Here is a 20,015-nt window from a genome sequence, read left to right as displayed (position 1 = left end):
GTAAACAGGTGTATTTTACCTGTAAACTTTATCCCAAAGACATTCCTATTAAGATATTGAACAAAATCACTCCATTCCCCCTCAGTCCCATTCCATATAACCCAGCAGTCATCTAGGTATCTCCTCCACATTAAAAGCTGTTTTTTAAAGGCAAAGTCATCCTGATAAATATATTGGGCCTCAAAAAGACCCATAAATAAATCAGCATATGTAGGAGCAAAAGTCACCCCCATGGCTGTCCCTTTGCTTTGGAGATACCATTGACCCTGGAAACTGAAGACATTATGTTCTAACACCAAAGTTAAGATGTTAATAATGAAATCCATGTCATCCCTGGTATAGACACCAGCTTGCAGCAACCAATATTGTATGGCTTGAATACCACCCTGATGTGGGATACTAGTATATAGGGACTGGACATCCAAAGTCCCTAAATAAGCTTGTACCGGTACTTGTAAATCCCCCATTAAAGATAAAAACTGGGTGGTATCTTTAATACGTGCCCTAACCTGGTTCAAAAGTGGCTTCAACCTGTATTCCAGGTATTCAGAAAGTGGTTCAGTCAATGAACCTCTACCTGCCACTATTGGTCTACCAGGAGTGCCTACCAAAGTTTTATGTATCTTGGGGACAAGATAGAAGTACTGGTGCTTTGGTATATCTACTATCAATTGTTTGTATAAAAGGTCAGTTATAATACCTCTTTTTAAAGCTCTCCCCAAGTACCCGTCAATTACACTTTTGAAATCAGATGTTGGGTCCATTGGGAGTTTAATGTATGAGACATGATCATTAAGCTGTTTTAAAGCCTCCTGAGTGTACTCAGTCCTGTCCCAAACCACCGTTGCTCCACCCTTATCAGCCCCCACTATGATAATATCTTTATTATTGATCAAAGATTGCAAGGCCTCATACTCATCTTTATTGAGATTCCTAGTATGGTTAACAAATATACTAGCACGATTGGTCTGTATGTCTTGCATTACCAAGTTTTCAAATGTTTTTACCACAGCATTGTATGGAGGTTGGAAATCAGATTTTCTAAAATGAAAATTCTCATCCATACTGTTATTAGAACATTGTACCTGGTGTGCAAAATAATACTTTAAATTTAAATTTCTAGTAAATTGCTTTACATCCTTAATCACATCATAATGGGAAACATAAAATGATGGCACATATCCCAGCCCTTTATTCAAAAGTTTAATTTGGCTTACATCAAAGGTGCATTTAGAGAGGTTAACAATCAAATTATTCACATCAGTCTTATCAATCTCAATGTCCCCATTAACATCAAACATGGCTACATCCTCTCCGCTTGTATTTTGGACTGGAACAACAGCCTTATTTCCTCTCCGCCGGTGTTTACGGCCGCCCCGCCTAAAGGGGTGTTGGGCTTCTTTCTCACTGGTGAACTATGCTGCTCAGTATCTCCTGCATCATTATCGGTATCAGTGTTAGAAAAGCTGGATGAAAAATCAGTCACTTCAGTGGTTTGTGGATGTTTTAAAATAGGTCTAACCCTTTTACGCTTAGTAGACCCACTTTTCTTAGATTCAAAACGTACGCCCCTTTTCAACTGTTTCCAAGTATACACCACATTATTTTTGTAATCATTCATATCTCTAGTGTATTTCTTCATCTTCCGTGTCTTTAAATAGCGTTCATGTCTCTCCATATCCGTTTTAAATTGAGAATATAATTCCTGATATTGTCCCTTATCTGATAATGTAAGGATACGCTCTTGACATGCCCTCAAAACCACATTACTTTCATTTATCTGCGTATCATAGTACTCAATTAACAGTTCAATAAACATCATGGAGGCAGTAGATTGCACCGCCCTCCATTTTAACATAAACGCTTGATTTTCAGAGCCAACCCCAGGCTCTACATGTAAGCGTAACCCTCGTGGTATAATTTTGGCCTGCAAATAGGCCTTTAACAGTCTATTGTGCCATATTAGAGAGCGTACCTTACGGGACAACTGTCCCAAACGTTTGAAGCAGTCCACAATGTCTTTTCCCTCATCCAGCACCGCCACATTGCCAACGGAGTTATTGGAAGTGGTATCATGTTGTCCAAAAATAGAGCAGTCATCTTTATCCGCCAAGATATTCTCCATGAAACGTATCAAATCCTCTCCAGATTCTGCCATAATGGAAAGTGCACAAACACAAACACTGCTTGCTTTATAATGTCCCCTTTTCTTCAAAATGTACAATTCAATAGATAAACGATGTAACGAATCCACGTTATATCAACCACCAAGATGAACAGCAATCTGCCAAATAAACCAATTCCCAAAACAACAGTTGCGCGATCATCTGAATAGTGCTCGGAAAAAATAGAAAAAACACCAAAAAACAAACACCAAAAAACAAAATGAGCAGGTAATTCTTGTTCAATGCATTGGTTTTAGTATATGTGTGTGATTATTGCATTCAGGATACACTGTGGAACGTCAGTAGGGGGCGGGGTATTTCCCCGTTATAAATATGCGTGATATATGTTATTCTGCACTCACTGATGACGCTCTAGTAGCGAAACCGGTTTGGGGATTGTGTACTACTCAATAAAAGCTTATATTTAAGCTACGTGCTGCTCGTGTCTCCTGCTTTGTGCTGGAATTGTTTTTTGGTGTTTTTTCTATTTTTTCCGAGCACTATTCAGATGATCGCGCAACTGTTGTTTTGGGAATTGGTTTATATATATATATATATATATATATATATATATATTACCCCTCTAAAGTCAAAACCAGTGATGGGAATACAGGTTTATAGCAATCTAAACTTTGATCATCATGTGCCCATAGTGGTAAGGAAAGCCTTCTACATTGCACATCTCATAAATAAGGGCATCATATCCAAGACTAAGGAGGTTGTAACTCTACTGTACTCAAGCCTTATCAGACCACTATTTGAGTGCAATGCTTCCTTCTGTATGTATCTCACCAGACACCTGCAACAACTGAAGAGACTACAGAGGTTTCTAACCAAGAGAATCCAGGGCCTCCAAAACATGACTTACATGAATAGACTGAAGGCCCTATCACTGTAGTTTGTGACATACAGGCTGCTGAGGAGCGACCTGTGCCTGGCCTACAGACTAGTCTCTGACCTGCCCTAATGGAAGTGCTGCACATCTGCAAATCAAATGGGTCAAGAGTCACTCGCTTCAGGAATCAAAACCTAGCCTGTGACATCAACAAAACGTGCTGGAGAGATGGATATATCTCACAGAGATTGCCACTTCTCTGGAATAAGTTCCGCTTCACCTGAAGCGGAGCTTTTCAATGACTCTACTTAAGCACAACCTTGACAATTGGATGTGTGACCATAAATTCACCATGGGGGCTGGTGACTATGTCCCTCATGGACAGGGGTATTCAGTGCTAATCTTAGAATAGCTTTACTAACAATGACCATCTAACTATGGTCAATGAAGGTAAATGGGGTTTTACACGGCTTTGCTTGTAAAGGCCATAGGGCCATTAGCCTAGTAACCTCCTGTGAACCTATGCACCTATTTGACTGCTTGGTATCTATTGGTTAAGTAGCTGTGAAAGCATGACAAAGAGATGGTGGAAAGACCTAAAGTAGAAAGTTTTTGTAAAAGTTTATGATGAGAGACAGTGTTAAATGATTTTTACAAGTCGAGAAATCAAGAACTAGGGAAGAGAACATATTGCCAGAGTTTCTTTTTTTTTGATTGTATCATCAAAGTGAAGTCAAGCAGTAGTGGTACTTTGTTTGAGTCTAAAACCATATTATGTAGCTGAAAGTAGATTGCTAGTGGTTAGGTGGTAAAGTAATTGACAGCGAATGCACTTTTCTTAGAGTTTGGATAGGGAAAACAGGATAGCACTAGGTCTATATTTACAGTTTTGTATGGGGGGGGGGCTTTACCTTTGTGGAGGGGGGAGTATACGTGTTTACTTCCTGAGGATGTGGACGTGCAATTTGCAGGTGGATCTATTTATCAGTATCAATATGAGGTATGATATAACTTTGGCTGCTATTTTCAGATATTTAGGTGGGAAATTGTTTGTGGTTAGGCTTGTTGCATTTAATTTTAGTGGATTTTTTTTTAGTGGAAGCAGTGACAGACATAAAATTGTGTTATGTTTGAACTGGGCTGTGAGGGAGGATGTAGGTTAGAGGTAGGGTTGTCTTTGATTAGTGAGGCTATACTTCTATGAAATAATTGTTAAAATGTTGTTGCAATAGTAGCTGGTGTGTGTTCAGTAGAGGGATTAGGTTGGGGGGGTGGCTGTTCCTGGGTTAATTAGGTTTTGCACAGTAGTTCAAAATAATCTCTGATTTATTTGATGTGTCATTTATAGATTAGAGTAGTGTTGTTTTTTTTGTCCAGTTTTGTTGTTTACTCTTGTTTCTTAGTTGTCAGTAGATTCTCCTGGGTTCTAAAGTTGTGCCTAGTGTTATGCGGTAGCCAAAGTATATGATTATATTTTACCATTTTCTCCTTAGGGGAGGGTATTAATTCTGTAAACTGGTAAAGATGTTATTGGCTTCTGCATTGGCTTGGTCAAGAGGAAGATATTTTAGTATGTTCCAGTAATAAATGCTTTAGTGGAGAGATGAAATGTTCTACATTAAAGATTGATAGATTGTGCACTGACTTGCAGATGTACTGTTTTGCCGAGTAGCATGAACACCTAAAACTAGGCAGGTGGTCACTTAGATTGTATGGTAAAGTGCCACTGCTGGACATATTCCTAGGTTTTGTTGAGAGTGTCCAATCTAGAATAGAAGCCTTGGTGGACTTGTTGCATCTTAAGTTGGACTGTCAAGGAGTTGAAAAATCCACAGAGAGTTTTGTAGGTAAAGGGGCTGTCAAATATACTAACAAAGCTTCTTTAGAATAAGAGGAAAATGAAAATGGACACCAAACTGGTATTGAGTGCTTTCGTCCTTTAATTGTGTCTGGACTTCATCAGAACATTTTACTTCACTACTAACAAAGCAAATACACTGTATTTATAAGGTAGAAGGCAATAAATTGAAAAGCAATACAGTAACCAATAGAAAAGGAAAGGGAGGGGTTAACTGTACCAGTGCAATGCACACTTAATATTTAAGTTATCATTAATGCCAGGTGTAGCCTCTGCATTTAGAAGAAGTTGCCATTTAGGTTCATGAACCTCCAGCCAATACTCAAGGTCACCAACAAATAAATCAATTTGTTCAAGTACCATAAGCTCAAAACTTTGAAAACTTAAGCAGGATGAAACTGTGTTTACCTAAAGCATTCTTACAGTCTTTATGTCTAATAGCCACATTGTGCTCTTTGATGAGGTCAGGTAATTTCTTAGTAGTTTTTCCAATATAAAAGGAGTGGCAGGTTTACAAATTCCTGCATAAACCATGTAGGAAATCTGACAAAGTACATGCTAAAAACTACTTTGAAGTTGCAGTGTTTAAACACATAATTTTTGCCTGTATAAATGAATTTACAAGTCACACAACCTCTCAATTAATCATGCCCTGCATCTTAACTGCACTATTCAGATCCTGTAAAACAAAGAGAGATTAATTTCTTTCAAAGTTATTTTTCATTGTTCTTGTTTTTTTTATATGAGAAGTTCGGTTTATTGCCCAAGATTGCAGTAATGTCGTTGTTGCTGGTAATGATGTAGAGTTTTTAGAAATAATATTACTTATACAATGCATGTCCAAACTAATGGGCAATTTGAAGCTAAACATTCCATTTGACTGTTCATAGGTTCATACTAGGCTATCTGCCCTGGGGCAATTATAAGCCTAGCCCGATTCTGTATGGCTTACTCCACCCCCTGATTTGAGTATACTGTGCCCTTTTTAAGGTTTAGTTTACTGTGCCTCTGTCTAATAGCGACACTGGAGTAATCCCTGGGACAAACCTATGATCCCCCATCCACCTATCGAGATTCTTCTTGAAGAGATTCAGTGAGGTGCTCTGCCTCACATGAACTGGAGTTCTATTCCAGAGCGAAGGGAGCCTCTGGGTTATGAACCTGTCCCTCCAGCAAGTTCTATTTATTTCTGTGCTGAGGTTCAAGTCCCTCGAGCAAGTGGCTCTAAGGGATTTAGATTTACTGAGGTGGAGCATGTCCATTAATTCTGGATTTGACATAGCTTTGTATGTCAGGCATAGATCACCTCGAAGTAGGCTGTATGCAACTGAGTAGAGCTGGAGTTTTTTTAACCGAGCAGCATATGGCATCTGTTTGAGACCCTTGATCCTCTTGGTGAGATACTTTTGGGGTCTTTCTAATTGCTGCAGGTGTCGGGTAAGGTACATCCCAAAAGGGGCATTGTATTCTATGATGGGCCTGATGATGGATGAATAAAGGGGCACGATTACCTCTCTTGATCTAGATGTGAAACCCTTCGTGATGAGGTAGGCTATGTAGAAGGTCTTTCTAACCACTTTGGCAATGTGGTTTTCAAAGGAAAGATTGCTATCAACTTGGGTCCCCAGGTACCTAATAACTTTCTCTGTACTTAATGGGTTTCCGCCTATGTGGTTGTGTATTCCGCCTGTGTCTTATTTATCTTAGCAGCCTGAAAACCAAATCTAATAATAGGTTTAAATTTGTCATAACATGTACATACTGCTGAAAAAATGTAGTCCAATAAATTATTAGGGCAGTTTCTGTGCAAAAACATTTGTTTTAGAAAACATGATTTCTGCAAAAACATGTCATCTCTGCAAATTATGCTGTCCAACACAATGTTTCCCTTCATAAAAAAAGGTGCTGGCTAGTGTAATCAAGGAAATAGTTTCTTATATGTTACAATAAACTTTGGAGCTCAACAGTTTAGTAGTGGGGTCCAATGTGATTTCTGTTTCCAAACAGTGCACTGTATTACCAAAACCTAAGATGACAAAATTCAGAAATCCAATGGGGTCCAATCAATATTTAGGTCAAGAAGGATAAGGGGTTTGTGTGGTATATTGAAAGTTGCCCAACATAATACATCTTCAACAATGCTGATATGATTTCCAGAAGGGATATATAGGGCTATGATATATATGGACTTCCTCAGAACTCTGATAAATTCCTGATTTTGGACAAAAGCAATAAACTTAATAAATGTCTGTATTTCACTGCCTTGTGGAATTCTTGACAGTTGGGTTGTGTGGTTTATGGCATCGGTGCATTTCATGTTGGCTCTTGATTTATGGGAGATCAAGAAACTCTTTACCTAGCATACCTCTCAAATATACAGCGTTTTGCAGAATGTACAGATTTTTGGCTCACATTTTAGTCTGTTCCTCATAAAAATCTGTGTTTTTTTGACAAATTACTGGGATGATCTGAGGACTTAAGTCAATAAATAATGACATACATTTGAATTTCTGACTTCAAATCCTTCAAAAATGTATGTTTAAACAAATCCTGTTACTTTAACAACTTTCCAAGCTTATAAGAGTAATATTTAAAATATGTCCCTATTTTTGGGCTTTTGACCCCCATTTTGTCTGTCTTTGTCCAGATTTCTTGCATTGAGAGGTTGAGAGGTATAAAACCTAGTGAATTTGCAGTAAGCCTTTGTACATGTGGCATCTTCAGCTAGTAAGAACTGCAAATATTATTTCAACATATAACTATAGTATAGATTAGTTTTATATGGTTTGATACTGCCTTGGCTATGCACTGTACAGATTTCTTTTCAGGATTATTTTTATGATCGGTTACACCTTGGATTATCACATCAGTTAAATAAGATTTTGCTGTACCTCTGATTCAGTACATTATCTTTACCCTCATTGTATGACAGCAGAGCTATCAGTATGGTAAAGGTGCAAGCCAATGAAGGGGAAACTCAGTATAAACTGGCACATGTCTGAAAAATAAAAGTAATACCCCTGCGTCTACCAGGCAATCCATACTCTGCTTCTATCTCCCCTCTTTTTACATGAAAATTTTAATAGACTCTCACAGTAACTTTCTGTCTAACCCTGCATGACTGGGACTATTGTAAGAATAATTACTTTGTTTTGTTTCAGTCTCATTTAGGTCCATTTCAGGAAAAATAAACCCAACAGAATGTAACAGTAACACAGTACATTTAAAAGTGCTGCAGTAGGATAATCTCTTTTTTATATACTTACTATATAATTATATCTGTCTCTCTCTCTCTTTCTCTCTCTATATATATATATATGTTTGTGTGTATACACACACACATACACACACACACACACACACATATATAAACGTATATATATATATATATATATATATATATATATATATACGTGTGTGTTTTTATATATATATATATATATATATATATATATATATATATATATATATGTATATGGATATATAGATAGATATAGATATAGATAGATATATTTATTTTTATATACTTGTATGCATATTTGTATACCACATGCAAAATCTGTAAAGAGTGAATGTGAAATACTTGGAAGTATATAAGGAAGTAACTGTTTCAAAACATCATCGCGTTTTGTAGATGTCTGCAAAAGATTTATAAACGTTATACATGCAGGAAGGCCCATTTGCTTACAGACTAGATTAGACAAGTAAAAGCCTGTGTGAGTGTTAACTCCTCCTTTTTTCTCTGACACAGTTGTGGTTCTGTCCAATGTCTGAATCTGAGTGACTGCAGCATTTGTTAGTTGAGACAGAATTTTTCCTTCATATGTGAGGATAATGGAAGGAATATATAGACTGCTTGCTCATTACGACTGGCTGGATGTGCCTTGGGGAGACGGAGATTTAGGTGCTATCTCTAATGAATTCTTTATGTTGGAGATGTAATGTGTTTATTCTGCATGAACTGCATTTGTTTGGTTCTTAAGACTGATGTTCTTTCATTTGAAATGACTTGGATAAGGTTCTGCTGTTTCTAAATATAGATATGTGTGACTCAGGAAGTCGCAATGGCATTTGACTATTAATGTTAGCACCTACCATTTTCACTGGTAACAGATGAGCCATTATGCAGCCTGTGTGCTGCATAGCTTTTCCTTCTTGAAAAGCAACCCTGGGTTTTTGACCCACAAAACTACAAAGTGCAGGTTTACTGAATGAAAAAAATAATCTGCTATGAATAAAATATATATATTTTTCTTTTTGTTTGGTCTCACGCTGACAATTAAGGTTTTATAGCAGCTGAACTACAAGCAAAATGTCTGTGAAGCCTCAGGGAATTTCCAATATTATTTATGTGTGTGTTTGTTTACTTGGCAAGCGCACTAAGTCACATGCAATTATCTGACTCTCAGGACAGGAGAATGAAAATGCTAGTGCAAAACAACAGAGCAAAAGTAAAGCCATGCCTCTTCAGGGGAACACTGAAATAAAGAATGTATATAACAAACTGTTCGTAGTGACACCAAAACAGATTAGCAAATTGCTTTTCGGCTGATTAACAGAAATGAAAAGCCTTCTAATTAACAAACTAACCAGATAAGTAGCAGCAGTAACAGCCTTGTCATCAAAAGTGAAGGAGGGACAGACCACTGTCAGTTGTGATGGAATAATATACAGGCATTGTTTCACAAAAGAATACAGAGGTAATCTATTCTGCATCTTGAGGGACAAGGGCCATGACAATAAAGTGATAGGTGAGTGGCTTTAACAGAAAAGCAGAGCATTCTAGAAGTAGTAAAACAATGGGCACTTCACAGTCATGTCCATGCTTCGCAACTCTCTAGATTTTTTGCAGAATGTCCAGATTTATGCCTCATATTTTAGTGTATTCCTCATAAAATTTGTGGTTTTCTGACACCTTTTGTTCTAGCAATTTTCTAAGTTTCTCAGAATAGTATTCAAAATGTTCCCTGTTTTTGGGACTTTGTACCCCTATTATGTTTAGCTTTGTCCAGATTTCTTGAGTTAAGACATTGAGAGGTATGATGTAAATATAACAAGACCATGAAGTGAACAGGATAGTTATAGAGCCAGCCAGGGCTTACTAGGAACTAGGTGGTATCTTAAACAAATTTCAGGTATATTAAATCATACTGGGGTGTGCTGTGAAGGTTAACACATATTTTTCCATGCCTAGCAAGCAACCTGTAGATAGTGGCACTAATGTTTAACAAGTCATACCCTGAACAAGAAAATCAAGCATTATGGCACAAAAAGGCAGTGAACAATATGTGACAATGAATTCTCCTGATGTCATCCACACATGGAGGTATAGCCAAAAGCAAAATATTGATGTTTCTTATTGGCCTTAAAAATTAAATTGTAGGTAAAAATATGGTATAAATAAGTAGCTGGATGCATATTATGGTTTACAAATCTTTTAAGATTACAGAATTTTTGAAGGAAAAACAAACTAGTCCTCAATGATACAGTATAGAATGCTGTACATTATATAGAACCAGGCACTGCACATTTTCTTGAGTATGGTGTAACCAAAAGAACACCCGAAAAAGATTCAAAAATAAAATACACAGTATATGTAAGATGCACTTTTTAGAAACTGATAACTTACCTGAAATGGAGTGCAACGTTTATTAGCTTAGAATGTGCATGTTCCAGAGTTATATTTCTTCTGGATGATTGTATCTGGCTTTGAAATGAAGAATGGTGTGGTGAGTATAGCTTGCACCAAACCTATGTGAAATGAAAGACACATGCCTTTGAGAATTGTCATCCATGAAGTATGAGGTTAAGAATACTTTATAATGCCTGTCATGCATAACTACAATAACTGAAGCAAACTAACTTTTTTTTTGAATTTTAGAAAATTAAGAGAAGTAGCCCTTTAATGTTTGACAATTTTCTTGAAGTACTTTGTGGTATAGCAGAAATGTAACAAGACTGAAGGTGTGTGTGTGTGTGTGTGTGTGTGTGTGTGTGTGTGTGTGTGTGTGTGTGTGTGTGTGTGTGTGTGTGTGTGTGCCTGTGTGTGTGTGTAAAAGAGAGAAAGAGATAAAGGAGAGAGAAAGAGATGATTTCATTTGGCATTTGTAGGAAAGAAAGTTTGTTTGTGTCTTTTGGCTTTTTCCGGTTAGGGGTCGCCACAGCGGATTTCTGGTCCTCTAATGATTGGCAGTAGATTTTTACGTACTGGCTTGCCGGGCCTAGCATACAACCTTCAATGATGGAGCACCCATTCACGGATGTCACCACACAGAAGATGCTCTAACTAAGAATCGAACGGGCAACGTCTAACTGTGAGGCGACAACGTTACCGCAGCACCACTATTAACAAAAAACATTGCCTCACAAATGGAGTCATATGTTGTACTCATTCTTATTATACAATGACCCCCCATTATTATTCCAAAACATGCACGCTGATTGGTCAGCATGCACATTGTAAATCAGACTTATACTAATGGAAAAAGGTCAGGTCGCCCGGACTTTTTCAATTAGTATAAGTCTCTTTTTTACAGCAATGGAGAACGCAAGATCTCCGTTGCTTTTTAGACACTGTCTCACTATGTTAAAGGAGTTTAACATAGTGAGACAGCTTTAAAAAAAGTAACGGAGAACTTCCTTTCTCCGTTGTTTTTTTTAAAGCTGTCTCACTATGTTAAATGGGTTTAACATAGCGAGACAGCTTTAAGAAAAGCAACAGAGATCTTGCTTTCTCCGTTGCTTCCACCCACAGCTCTGATGTACTGCGTAAGCATACGCATGCACAGTACATCAGAACTGCCACAGAATACCAGACAGCTATGGAAGGGCAGCAAGGAGGTATTATACAATGCCATTATTTAAGAAAAGTATTTTTTTTCTTAAATAATCTCATTGTATAATAGCAATAACCCACTTCTGGGTGTGGGTAATGCTGGATTTACCCACGGTTGTCTTTGTTTGGCCACTCGGGCTTCGCCCCCGTGATCAAACCACACCAACCATGGATAAATCCAGCGTTACCCAAACCCAGGCGTGGGTTATTGCTATAATATAGCTCAAAAATATACTTCAGTAGTCTGGGTGGGTTGTTTTAATGTAATTCTACTTTACATTTTTTTAGTTTGTTTTACTTTCTGAGAACACATTATATCCGCCTGATTCTGATTTTTTTTTTATATTAGATTCACATTCATTATATTGAACACTTACCATAGAAAGATCACAATGGAATACGTGAATTCAAAATAATGCTCAGCTTTATTGAGAAAGAAATTAGTTCTGCTGAAACACTATAAAATGTTGCATGCAAATATGTGCCCCTATACACTAGGGCTTAATTTTCTAATGGTTCAAGAAGGCTGAATAGCAATTGAAAATGTTTTTTTAAAGAGAAACAAATTAAATGTTGTGTCAGAAACATTTATAACACCAAAAAGCAAGCATTAGTTAATGATTCTTGTTTCTTTCTTTGTCTGAAAAGATGTTGCAATTAAGGAAATTATACGGATTGGAATTTATTTTGTTTTTAACATTTTGTATTGATGATACAGATGAAAATTCTGTTTAGTGAGTAAGGATGATAGTTATGTGAATGATTCAGATACATACTGTGCACTGCACAGGACAAGTGCACTTTAAAATGCTGGATAAACAGCTACATGCATTTCAGGTGGAACTTTGGACTTATTTTTAACAATCATCAAATACTATGCACTAAGGAGGTAACTGGTACTCTGCATGTAGACAGATAAGCTATAGAACAGGAATAAACTCATTATAGCGGTCCAAATTATCAAAGCTGTCTACTCATACTTGTGGAAAACACAGAGTGGTATAGCAAAAAGATCAAAAAAGTGTGCTGTGTTCCTATACGAACACACTTAGTACTTCCATTACAAAACAGGACAAAATCTCCTTTTATCAGTGATGGACAGGTTGACAGACAAGATCAGACAGGAGTCCCTGTGGACTATGATGTTTGCAGATGACATTGTGATCTGTAGTGAGAGTAGGGAACAGGTGGAGGAGACCCTGGAGAGATGGAGATATGCTCTAGAGAGAAGAGGAATGAAGGTCAGCAGGACTAAGACAGAATATATGTGTGTGAATGAGATGGAGGATAGAGGAATGGTGAGGATGCAAGGAGTAGAGGTGGTGAAGGTGGATGAGTTTAAATACTTGGCATCAATAGTTCAGAGTAATGGTGAGTGTGGAAGAGAGGTGAAGAAGAGAGTACAGGCAGGGTGGAGTGGGTGGAGAAGAGTGTCAGGAGTGATTTGTGACAGACGAGTACCAGTAAGAGTGAAAGGGAAGGTCTACAAGAGGGTAGTGTGATCAGCTATGTTATATGGGTTGGAGACAGTGGCACTGACAAAAAGGCAGGAGTTAGAGCTGGATGTGGAAGAGTTAAGGATGTTAAGATTTGCACTGGGTGTGAGTGTGATGAGGGTGGACAGGATTAGGAATAAGTATATTAGAGGGTCAGCCCAGGTTGGAAGATTTGGAGACAAAGCCAGAGAGGCAAGATTACATTGGTTTGGACATGTGCTGAGGAGGGATGCAGAGTATATTGGGAAAAAGATGCTAAGGATGAAGCTACCAGGTAACAGGAAAAGAGGAAGGCCTAAGATAAGGTTTATGGATGTGGTGAGAGAGGACATGCAGGTGGTTGGTGTGACAGAGCAAGATGCAGAGGACAGGAAGAAATGGAAAAGGTTGATCTGCTGTGGCGACCCCTAACAGGAACAGCTGAAAGAAGATGTTGATGATAATGATCAAGACATCATAGGGGGTTTACTAATTACTCCTAAAATAAGTACTTTAGCATACCAGGTCAGTGTCTGAACACGTAAAGTTTTATGCACATTACTCATGTAGAGCATCTGAGATGACTTTCCATATAACCTGCTCAGATGAAGAAGTTCTGTCTTAGAGCCTATACTGCCATCATTTATTGCAAATATAGCTAGACATTAAATTAAACAGAACTGCAGTACTCCAATGGACAGTATGAGGAAAAAAGTGTTCCTTAATTTGATTAACAGCACTATCATCAAGTGCTGCATGTTGGAATGAAAAGGAGCCAAGCAACTTTCACACAGTTTTCTTTTTTTTCCATTGTTGTTTGACCTTGATGTAGATGTATTTAAGTTTGGGGCCATGGGGATGTCCACTCACGTAGGAGATGCAAGGAGGTTTTCAAAAATAAAACTTAGCTCTGAGGTTCAATAAAACTTGTTTTGCTTCATTTCTATTGATTGTTCAGCACTAGATGGAACTGGTTTCTATATATCAACATGTATACAAAAAAATGATTATAGATGCAGTATTTTTTTAATTACATAAAGAACTCTTTATGGAACTTGAATGCATGCACAGGATTTGTACTAGCTGGATTTTTCTAATATAATATCCATCTCACTAGTAAATCAAATTTGATTCATTTTGGAAACAGCAGTGTGATCTATATCTGCAGATATATTTTGCATCTTATATTGTAGCATGGATTGATGATGTGGGCTCACCATAGTTTTGTTTGGACAACAGAAATGTTTAAACTGCTGATCTTAGAAAATGATAAACTGGGATATCAGGAATTGTATTTATGGATACATGGAAGGACAGATTCTTTTGCTGATGAGATTTGGAAATATATTTTTAATTATTGCCAATTATTTTTGAGGGGAATACAAATCCATGTTTTATTTATTAAGTAAATAATACATTTGACTTCATAGGTTCATAGGTTGGTACTAGGCTATCAGCCCTAGGGCCTATACAAGCCTAGCCATAACAATTCTCTGTCTATTTCTTCACACATTATTTACTTTCCTGGACCCCTGTCTAGCAGGGCGACTGACGTGATCCCTGGGGTGAATTTCCTTTCTCCCATCCAATCGTCAAGGTTCCTCTTGAAGAGGTCCAAAGAGGCACTCTGCTTGACATGTATGGGCAATCTATTCCAGAGTCTGGGGAGTCTCTGGGTCAGGAACCTATCCCTCCAGCATGTTTTGTTTATTGTGATGACAAGGTTTAGATACCTGGAGCATGTAGCTCTGAGGGATTGGGATTTCTTTAAGTGTAGCATGTCCAACAGCTCTGGGTTTGACATGGCCTTGTATGTTAAGCAGAGATCGCCTCTGAGTAGATGATATGTGACAGAGCATAGCTGCAGTTTTTTAAGGCGGTCAGCATAGGGCATCTGCTTTAGGCCTGTGATTCTTTTAGTGAGGTATTTCTGCGGTCTTTCCAGTTGTTGCAGATGTCTTGAGAGATACATACCAAATGGGGCGTTGTATTCTATAATGGGTCTAATGAGGGATGAGTACAGTGGGACAATGACCTCCTTTTTTCTGGATGAAAAGCCCTTCCTGATAAGGTGTGCCACATAGAAGGATTTCCTGACTGTTGTGGCGATGTGGTTATCGAAGGTGAGACCACTGTCCACCTGTGTCCCTAAGTCTCTTATCATACTTTCTGTGTTTAGTGTACTGCCACCTATATGGTAATTCATGGATACATGTTTTTTCCCAAAGGGGATAACAATACATTTCTTGGCATTGAGCTTGAGCCCATGGCTCTGGCACCAAGCATCTGTTTCTGTAAGGCCCTTTTGTAGAGTATCCACATCATTTGGGGATTCAATAATGGCTCCCAGTTTGCAGTCATCTGCAAACTTTGTTAGCCAGAGTCCCTTAGTGTTGACCTGTACTTCAGAGAAGTAGATGCCAAACAAGAGCGCCCCAGGACTGAACCCTGAGGTACTCCACTTGTCACTTGTCTGGAGCTGGATTTGGAGTCGGCTACTTTTACAGTGTGGGTTCTATCAGTAAGCCATTTAGTAACCCATTGGGTGACATAGGGATTAATGCCCAACTTAGTAAGTTTATCTATGATTCCAGAGTGGGGGATGGTGTCAAAGGCCTTGGCAAGGTCTAGATAGGCTGTGTGGACCACCTTACCCTTGTCCATGGCTGTGGAGACTGATTCAAAAAAGTCAATCAGGTTCAGGAGACAAGATCGGCCCTTCACAAACCCAAACTGGGTGGGGTCCAGTGTTTTAAGGTTGCCAATGTCTTTGTTTATAAGTTCCATGATAATACGCTCCATGGCCTTGCAGATAAGGCTTGTCAGACTGATGGGACGGTAGTTTCCAGGAACCAAGGTGGATCCCCCGTTGTGGATTGGGATAACTGTAGCTCTGCGCCACTCAGTGGGCATGAAACCTGAGGTGAAGCTATGATTAAACATGACACTTAGGTGAGGTGCCAGTTCATATTGTAGTTCATGTAGTACACAGCCCGGGATGTCATCTGGTCCCATGGATGCTGTATTCTTGGCTTTAGAGAGTGCGTTTTTTTACCTTTGTGGCCGTTATTACCAGAATTTGGCAATCTTCCAGTATTGAGATGGGCCATTTAGGGGGTGAGAGGGGGGTGAAGTTGGCACTGAATCGATCTCCCAGGATTTTGGCAATATCCTTGGGATCAGTATATTTAATGTCATTCTGTTGTAGCTCAGAGCAGATCTGAGCATTGACATTTAGATTCCTGACTTAGTTATAGAATGCCTTGTGGTTGTCCTTGGAATCTTTGGAAATTTTATTTTCGTAAGAAGCTTTGGAGAATTTTATGAGGGATGTCAGTTTCTTACTGAGGCTGGTAAGGGAGTTTTTTTGCATCCTGTGATTTTCCTCTTTTCTGCAACAGTTTCTTCCTTTTGTTGTAAAGTTTGTTTATGGCAGGGGACCACCAGATCGGCTTCCTTTTTTTGGATGAGAGCATCTTGGTTCTATTTGGGATGGCACGATTCATGCATGAGTGGATGTGCTCCTACAGTGCCTTAGTGTAGGACTCAGCAGTTGAACTTTCAGTTCCCGTTTGCTAATGCAAACCCTATTATTTTATCAACTTTATGTGTGTAAGAGCAATATTTAAAAATTATCCCTATTTTTGGGCATTTGTAGCACTTTTATTTATGGCTTTGTCCAGATTTCTTGCTCTAAGAGGTTGAGAGGTATCCCTCTTAGCAGTCTGTAGGTACTGAGTGTGGTGAAAGGGCTTTGAGTCAGTTCGTATAGGATGTTATCTTGGCCTTGCATCCTATTAGTAAGGTATCCCTGTGGGAGTTACAGTTGTTGCATATGTCTGGACAGATACATGCTAAAGGGGGCATTGTATTCAATGATTGGCCTAATAAGGGCAGAGTAAAGGGGGACAATAACATCCCTAGATTTAGACACAATCCCTTAGTTTATAAGCTATGCAATATAGAAAGACTTTCTTACAACAATGGACACGTTAGTCAAAAGTTAGGTCACTGTAAATATCTGTAACTATATATTTTTTCTCAAATGTCAGCCAAATGAAACAAGCTTCTGACAAATCCTATGTGCATTTCCTGATAATCAACTTTTAATAATAAGTTAAATAAGTATCTGCTCAACCTAATTCCTACCCAACATACTTTCCAGCTACTGAGAAAATGACTTTGGCTGTATATAATAGTGCATTGTTAGCCCTCACCACTACAGTGAAAACATATCTACTCTAAAATGTTCAATATGAACAAAAATATTATTATGTCTCCTACCTCCCACATTCAACTGTACTGGACCCTAACACCTTCACTTCAACATCCCAATGCTGTAAGATACCAGAAAACAAATGTGGATGGTGTACTGCAGAAATAAAATTAACCATCTTTCAACAAGTTACTTCACACACAATGTATTCTCACTTAATTTAAATGTTGATGTGTAATTTATCAGTACTGTGACAGCCAATATGAAGTAACACTAACAGTTCCCTATACAACAAAAGTGATGATTCAGGATCAGGCCACTTAGCCTGAAATGTGTTGCACCCTTTTCTATTCCCACAACATTCAGATTTGTTTCTGCAAGATCCTGTATCAATAGCAATATTACAAATATCTGCAGAAGACTCATCTTTATTCTTATGGAGCCGAATAAGTACAGGGATACTGAACTTCCACATCAAATTATCTGCAGAGTACAAATCCTTTAATGTTTTTTACCTTGTGCTGACTTTGTAAGATGAAAATTGAGTCCATTACCATAAACTGAATTGAGGAACTGTAACAACAAGAGAATATTTAGCATGGGGGAGTTATTTAGGATGAAGTCTAGTACAATGACAGTAGTTCAGAAATGTCACTTCTAACAGTTCCTTCAGTGTGGTAAGAGGATTGTGTATTTCTTTATATTTTAATTTTAGTGTTTTTTCATATAGCCAAGGCACTTTAAGGCACATTAGGGAACCAGTATGTATCTTTCTTATATAACAACTAACACAACTACTATGTATAAACTGCAAAGCTGAGTGGCCATTTCCTATCTTCTGACCATATCTAAGACTTCTTACATTTTGACCAAACTCTGCTTAATTAGTACGTGTTCTATGACCGAGGAACAAATAAGTGGAATAGATTACTTAGCGAAATAGGCATTCAACCGAAAGTAGTATAATGACCCCCCCAAAAAAAGCCAGCTGAAGAAAAGCTGATAAAATAGAGTGATGTCTTGTGGATACAGTGCTTGCAGGCTTAGGCATGAGGGGTAGGGCTAGATTTAAGACCCCCACCCAAAAAAAAAAAAGAAAAAAATTTGTCTTGCAGTCTTCTTGTATTAACCATATTGTTTTGGTCTGTAATTTTTTTTTTTCAGCCAAATAGTTGCTGTCTGACAAAGCTAGATCCTCAAATAATTCAATTGCTTTGAGGGAAATGCAAGCCTATCAGTGGCATCTCTTAATAAAATATGCTTAGACAATTTAATTGCTGCAATTCCTGTTTAAAAATATATTTTCAGTCCTGGCTGACTGAGTTTTTAAAAAGTCCATCAGTGTCAGCCACACTAATCTGAGTAAAATAAACTATTTGGTACTGAATGCTTTTGACATGTGACTTGCATTTCTGTACTAAATGTTATTTATTTGAAATCAGTATCACTCAATGAATTAATACCCAAACATATGGACTTATCTGTATTATTTTCTTTCAATTGATATTCACTCACTATGAACTGCAATCAGCATTTGTATAGCATTGCTTCTGATACCTGAAGCATTTAAACACCCCCTGCTCTGGCCTACATCCAGGAAGTGCTATCTTTAGCCTGGGAAGAGAATCATCAACATGACAACATATACGGCATGACTAAGACGTAAAGTTATTCGAGCTTAGTAGAGAACAGTCTTCTATGAAAGAAGACTTGTAAATTACTAATCTGAACCACAGCAAAATGGCATTTTGGAATCTAGCTGCTGTTGTCCTGGATATTGATTTAGGTTTGCAATTGAATGAATGATTGTTGACAGAAACAGAAGGGCTCTGTGCATATTAATGTAGTGTTAGCCAATATAAATAACAAACATTCTATCAATAAATAAACATTTTATCAGCTGTATATTTTTAATGCAACAGTCTGGGATGACTGAGCATCAAGTATTCATGGGAGACTATTTCTGCATTGCTGAAAAATCTTCCAATTTGTGAAATTAGATTTTATGGACCCTCTTTCTTCCAGTTTTACCAAGCAAAAAAATCATAAAAGTCAGTGACAATGTTATTGTATTTTTTTATTCAGAAGCAGATTTCCACTAATAAAATGGACACTGTTTAAAAGCAAAGGCCTTTTAATAAATAAGTCTATTCAATGGCATTTTTCTTAAATCCTTTTTAGGCTCTTGGGCTGATCGCTCTCCACTTCATGAAGCAGCCAGTCAAGGACGTCTTCTTGGTCTCAAAACTCTTCTTTTACAAGTAAGACATTTGAATTATCCTTCCTTTCTATTCAGCACTTGATGGTTGATGGTTTTGTAATAAACAACTTACATTTATAATCAAATGTAATAATGAGTTTGTATTCATTCCATTTCTTAAAATTATACGTTCCTCAATTCACTGGTAAGTTTTTTTTTTGTTTTTTACACCTGTAGTAGCAGTCATACAGGCGATGACATGCAAGAGGAAATGTTGGCTTTTATTTGAATCCAGGCTGTTTATCCTCACTTCACTTAATACAGCCAGTAACAAAATTTTCTTATCCAAACTTTATTCACTACTCACAAAAGAAGCACTTTTGTAACTACATATGTATACATCGATCATATTGTGTAGTAGTTATTTATTA

At 37.8% G+C, this 20,015-nt stretch overlaps 1 protein-coding gene across 4 annotated transcripts in view; it reads left to right on the top strand.

The window, feature by feature from the left end:
- The window catches only part of ASB5 (ankyrin repeat and SOCS box containing 5), a 685,704-nt gene that overhangs the window by 405,810 nt on the left and 259,879 nt on the right, over positions 1-20,015 (top strand). For 3 of the 4 annotated variants that reach the window (XM_044062518.1, XM_044062520.1, XM_044062519.1), the window contains exon 2: positions 19,566-19,645. In XM_044062518.1, the coding sequence (XP_043918453.1) occupies positions 19,566-19,645 (80 nt within the window). Of the gene's footprint in view, positions 1-8,634; positions 8,763-19,565; positions 19,646-20,015 lie in introns of those variants that run through there. The other variant, XM_044062521.1, reaches the window with a different exon arrangement.

This window comes from Protopterus annectens, chromosome 2.part1, assembly GCF_019279795.1.
Source record: "Protopterus annectens isolate FY-2018-M chromosome 2.part1, PAN1.0, whole genome shotgun sequence".
NCBI classification, from domain to species: domain Eukaryota; kingdom Metazoa; phylum Chordata; order Ceratodontiformes; family Protopteridae; genus Protopterus; species Protopterus annectens.
Note: the sequence above shows the minus strand (reverse complement) of the source record. Positions and strands in the feature narration are given on the sequence as shown.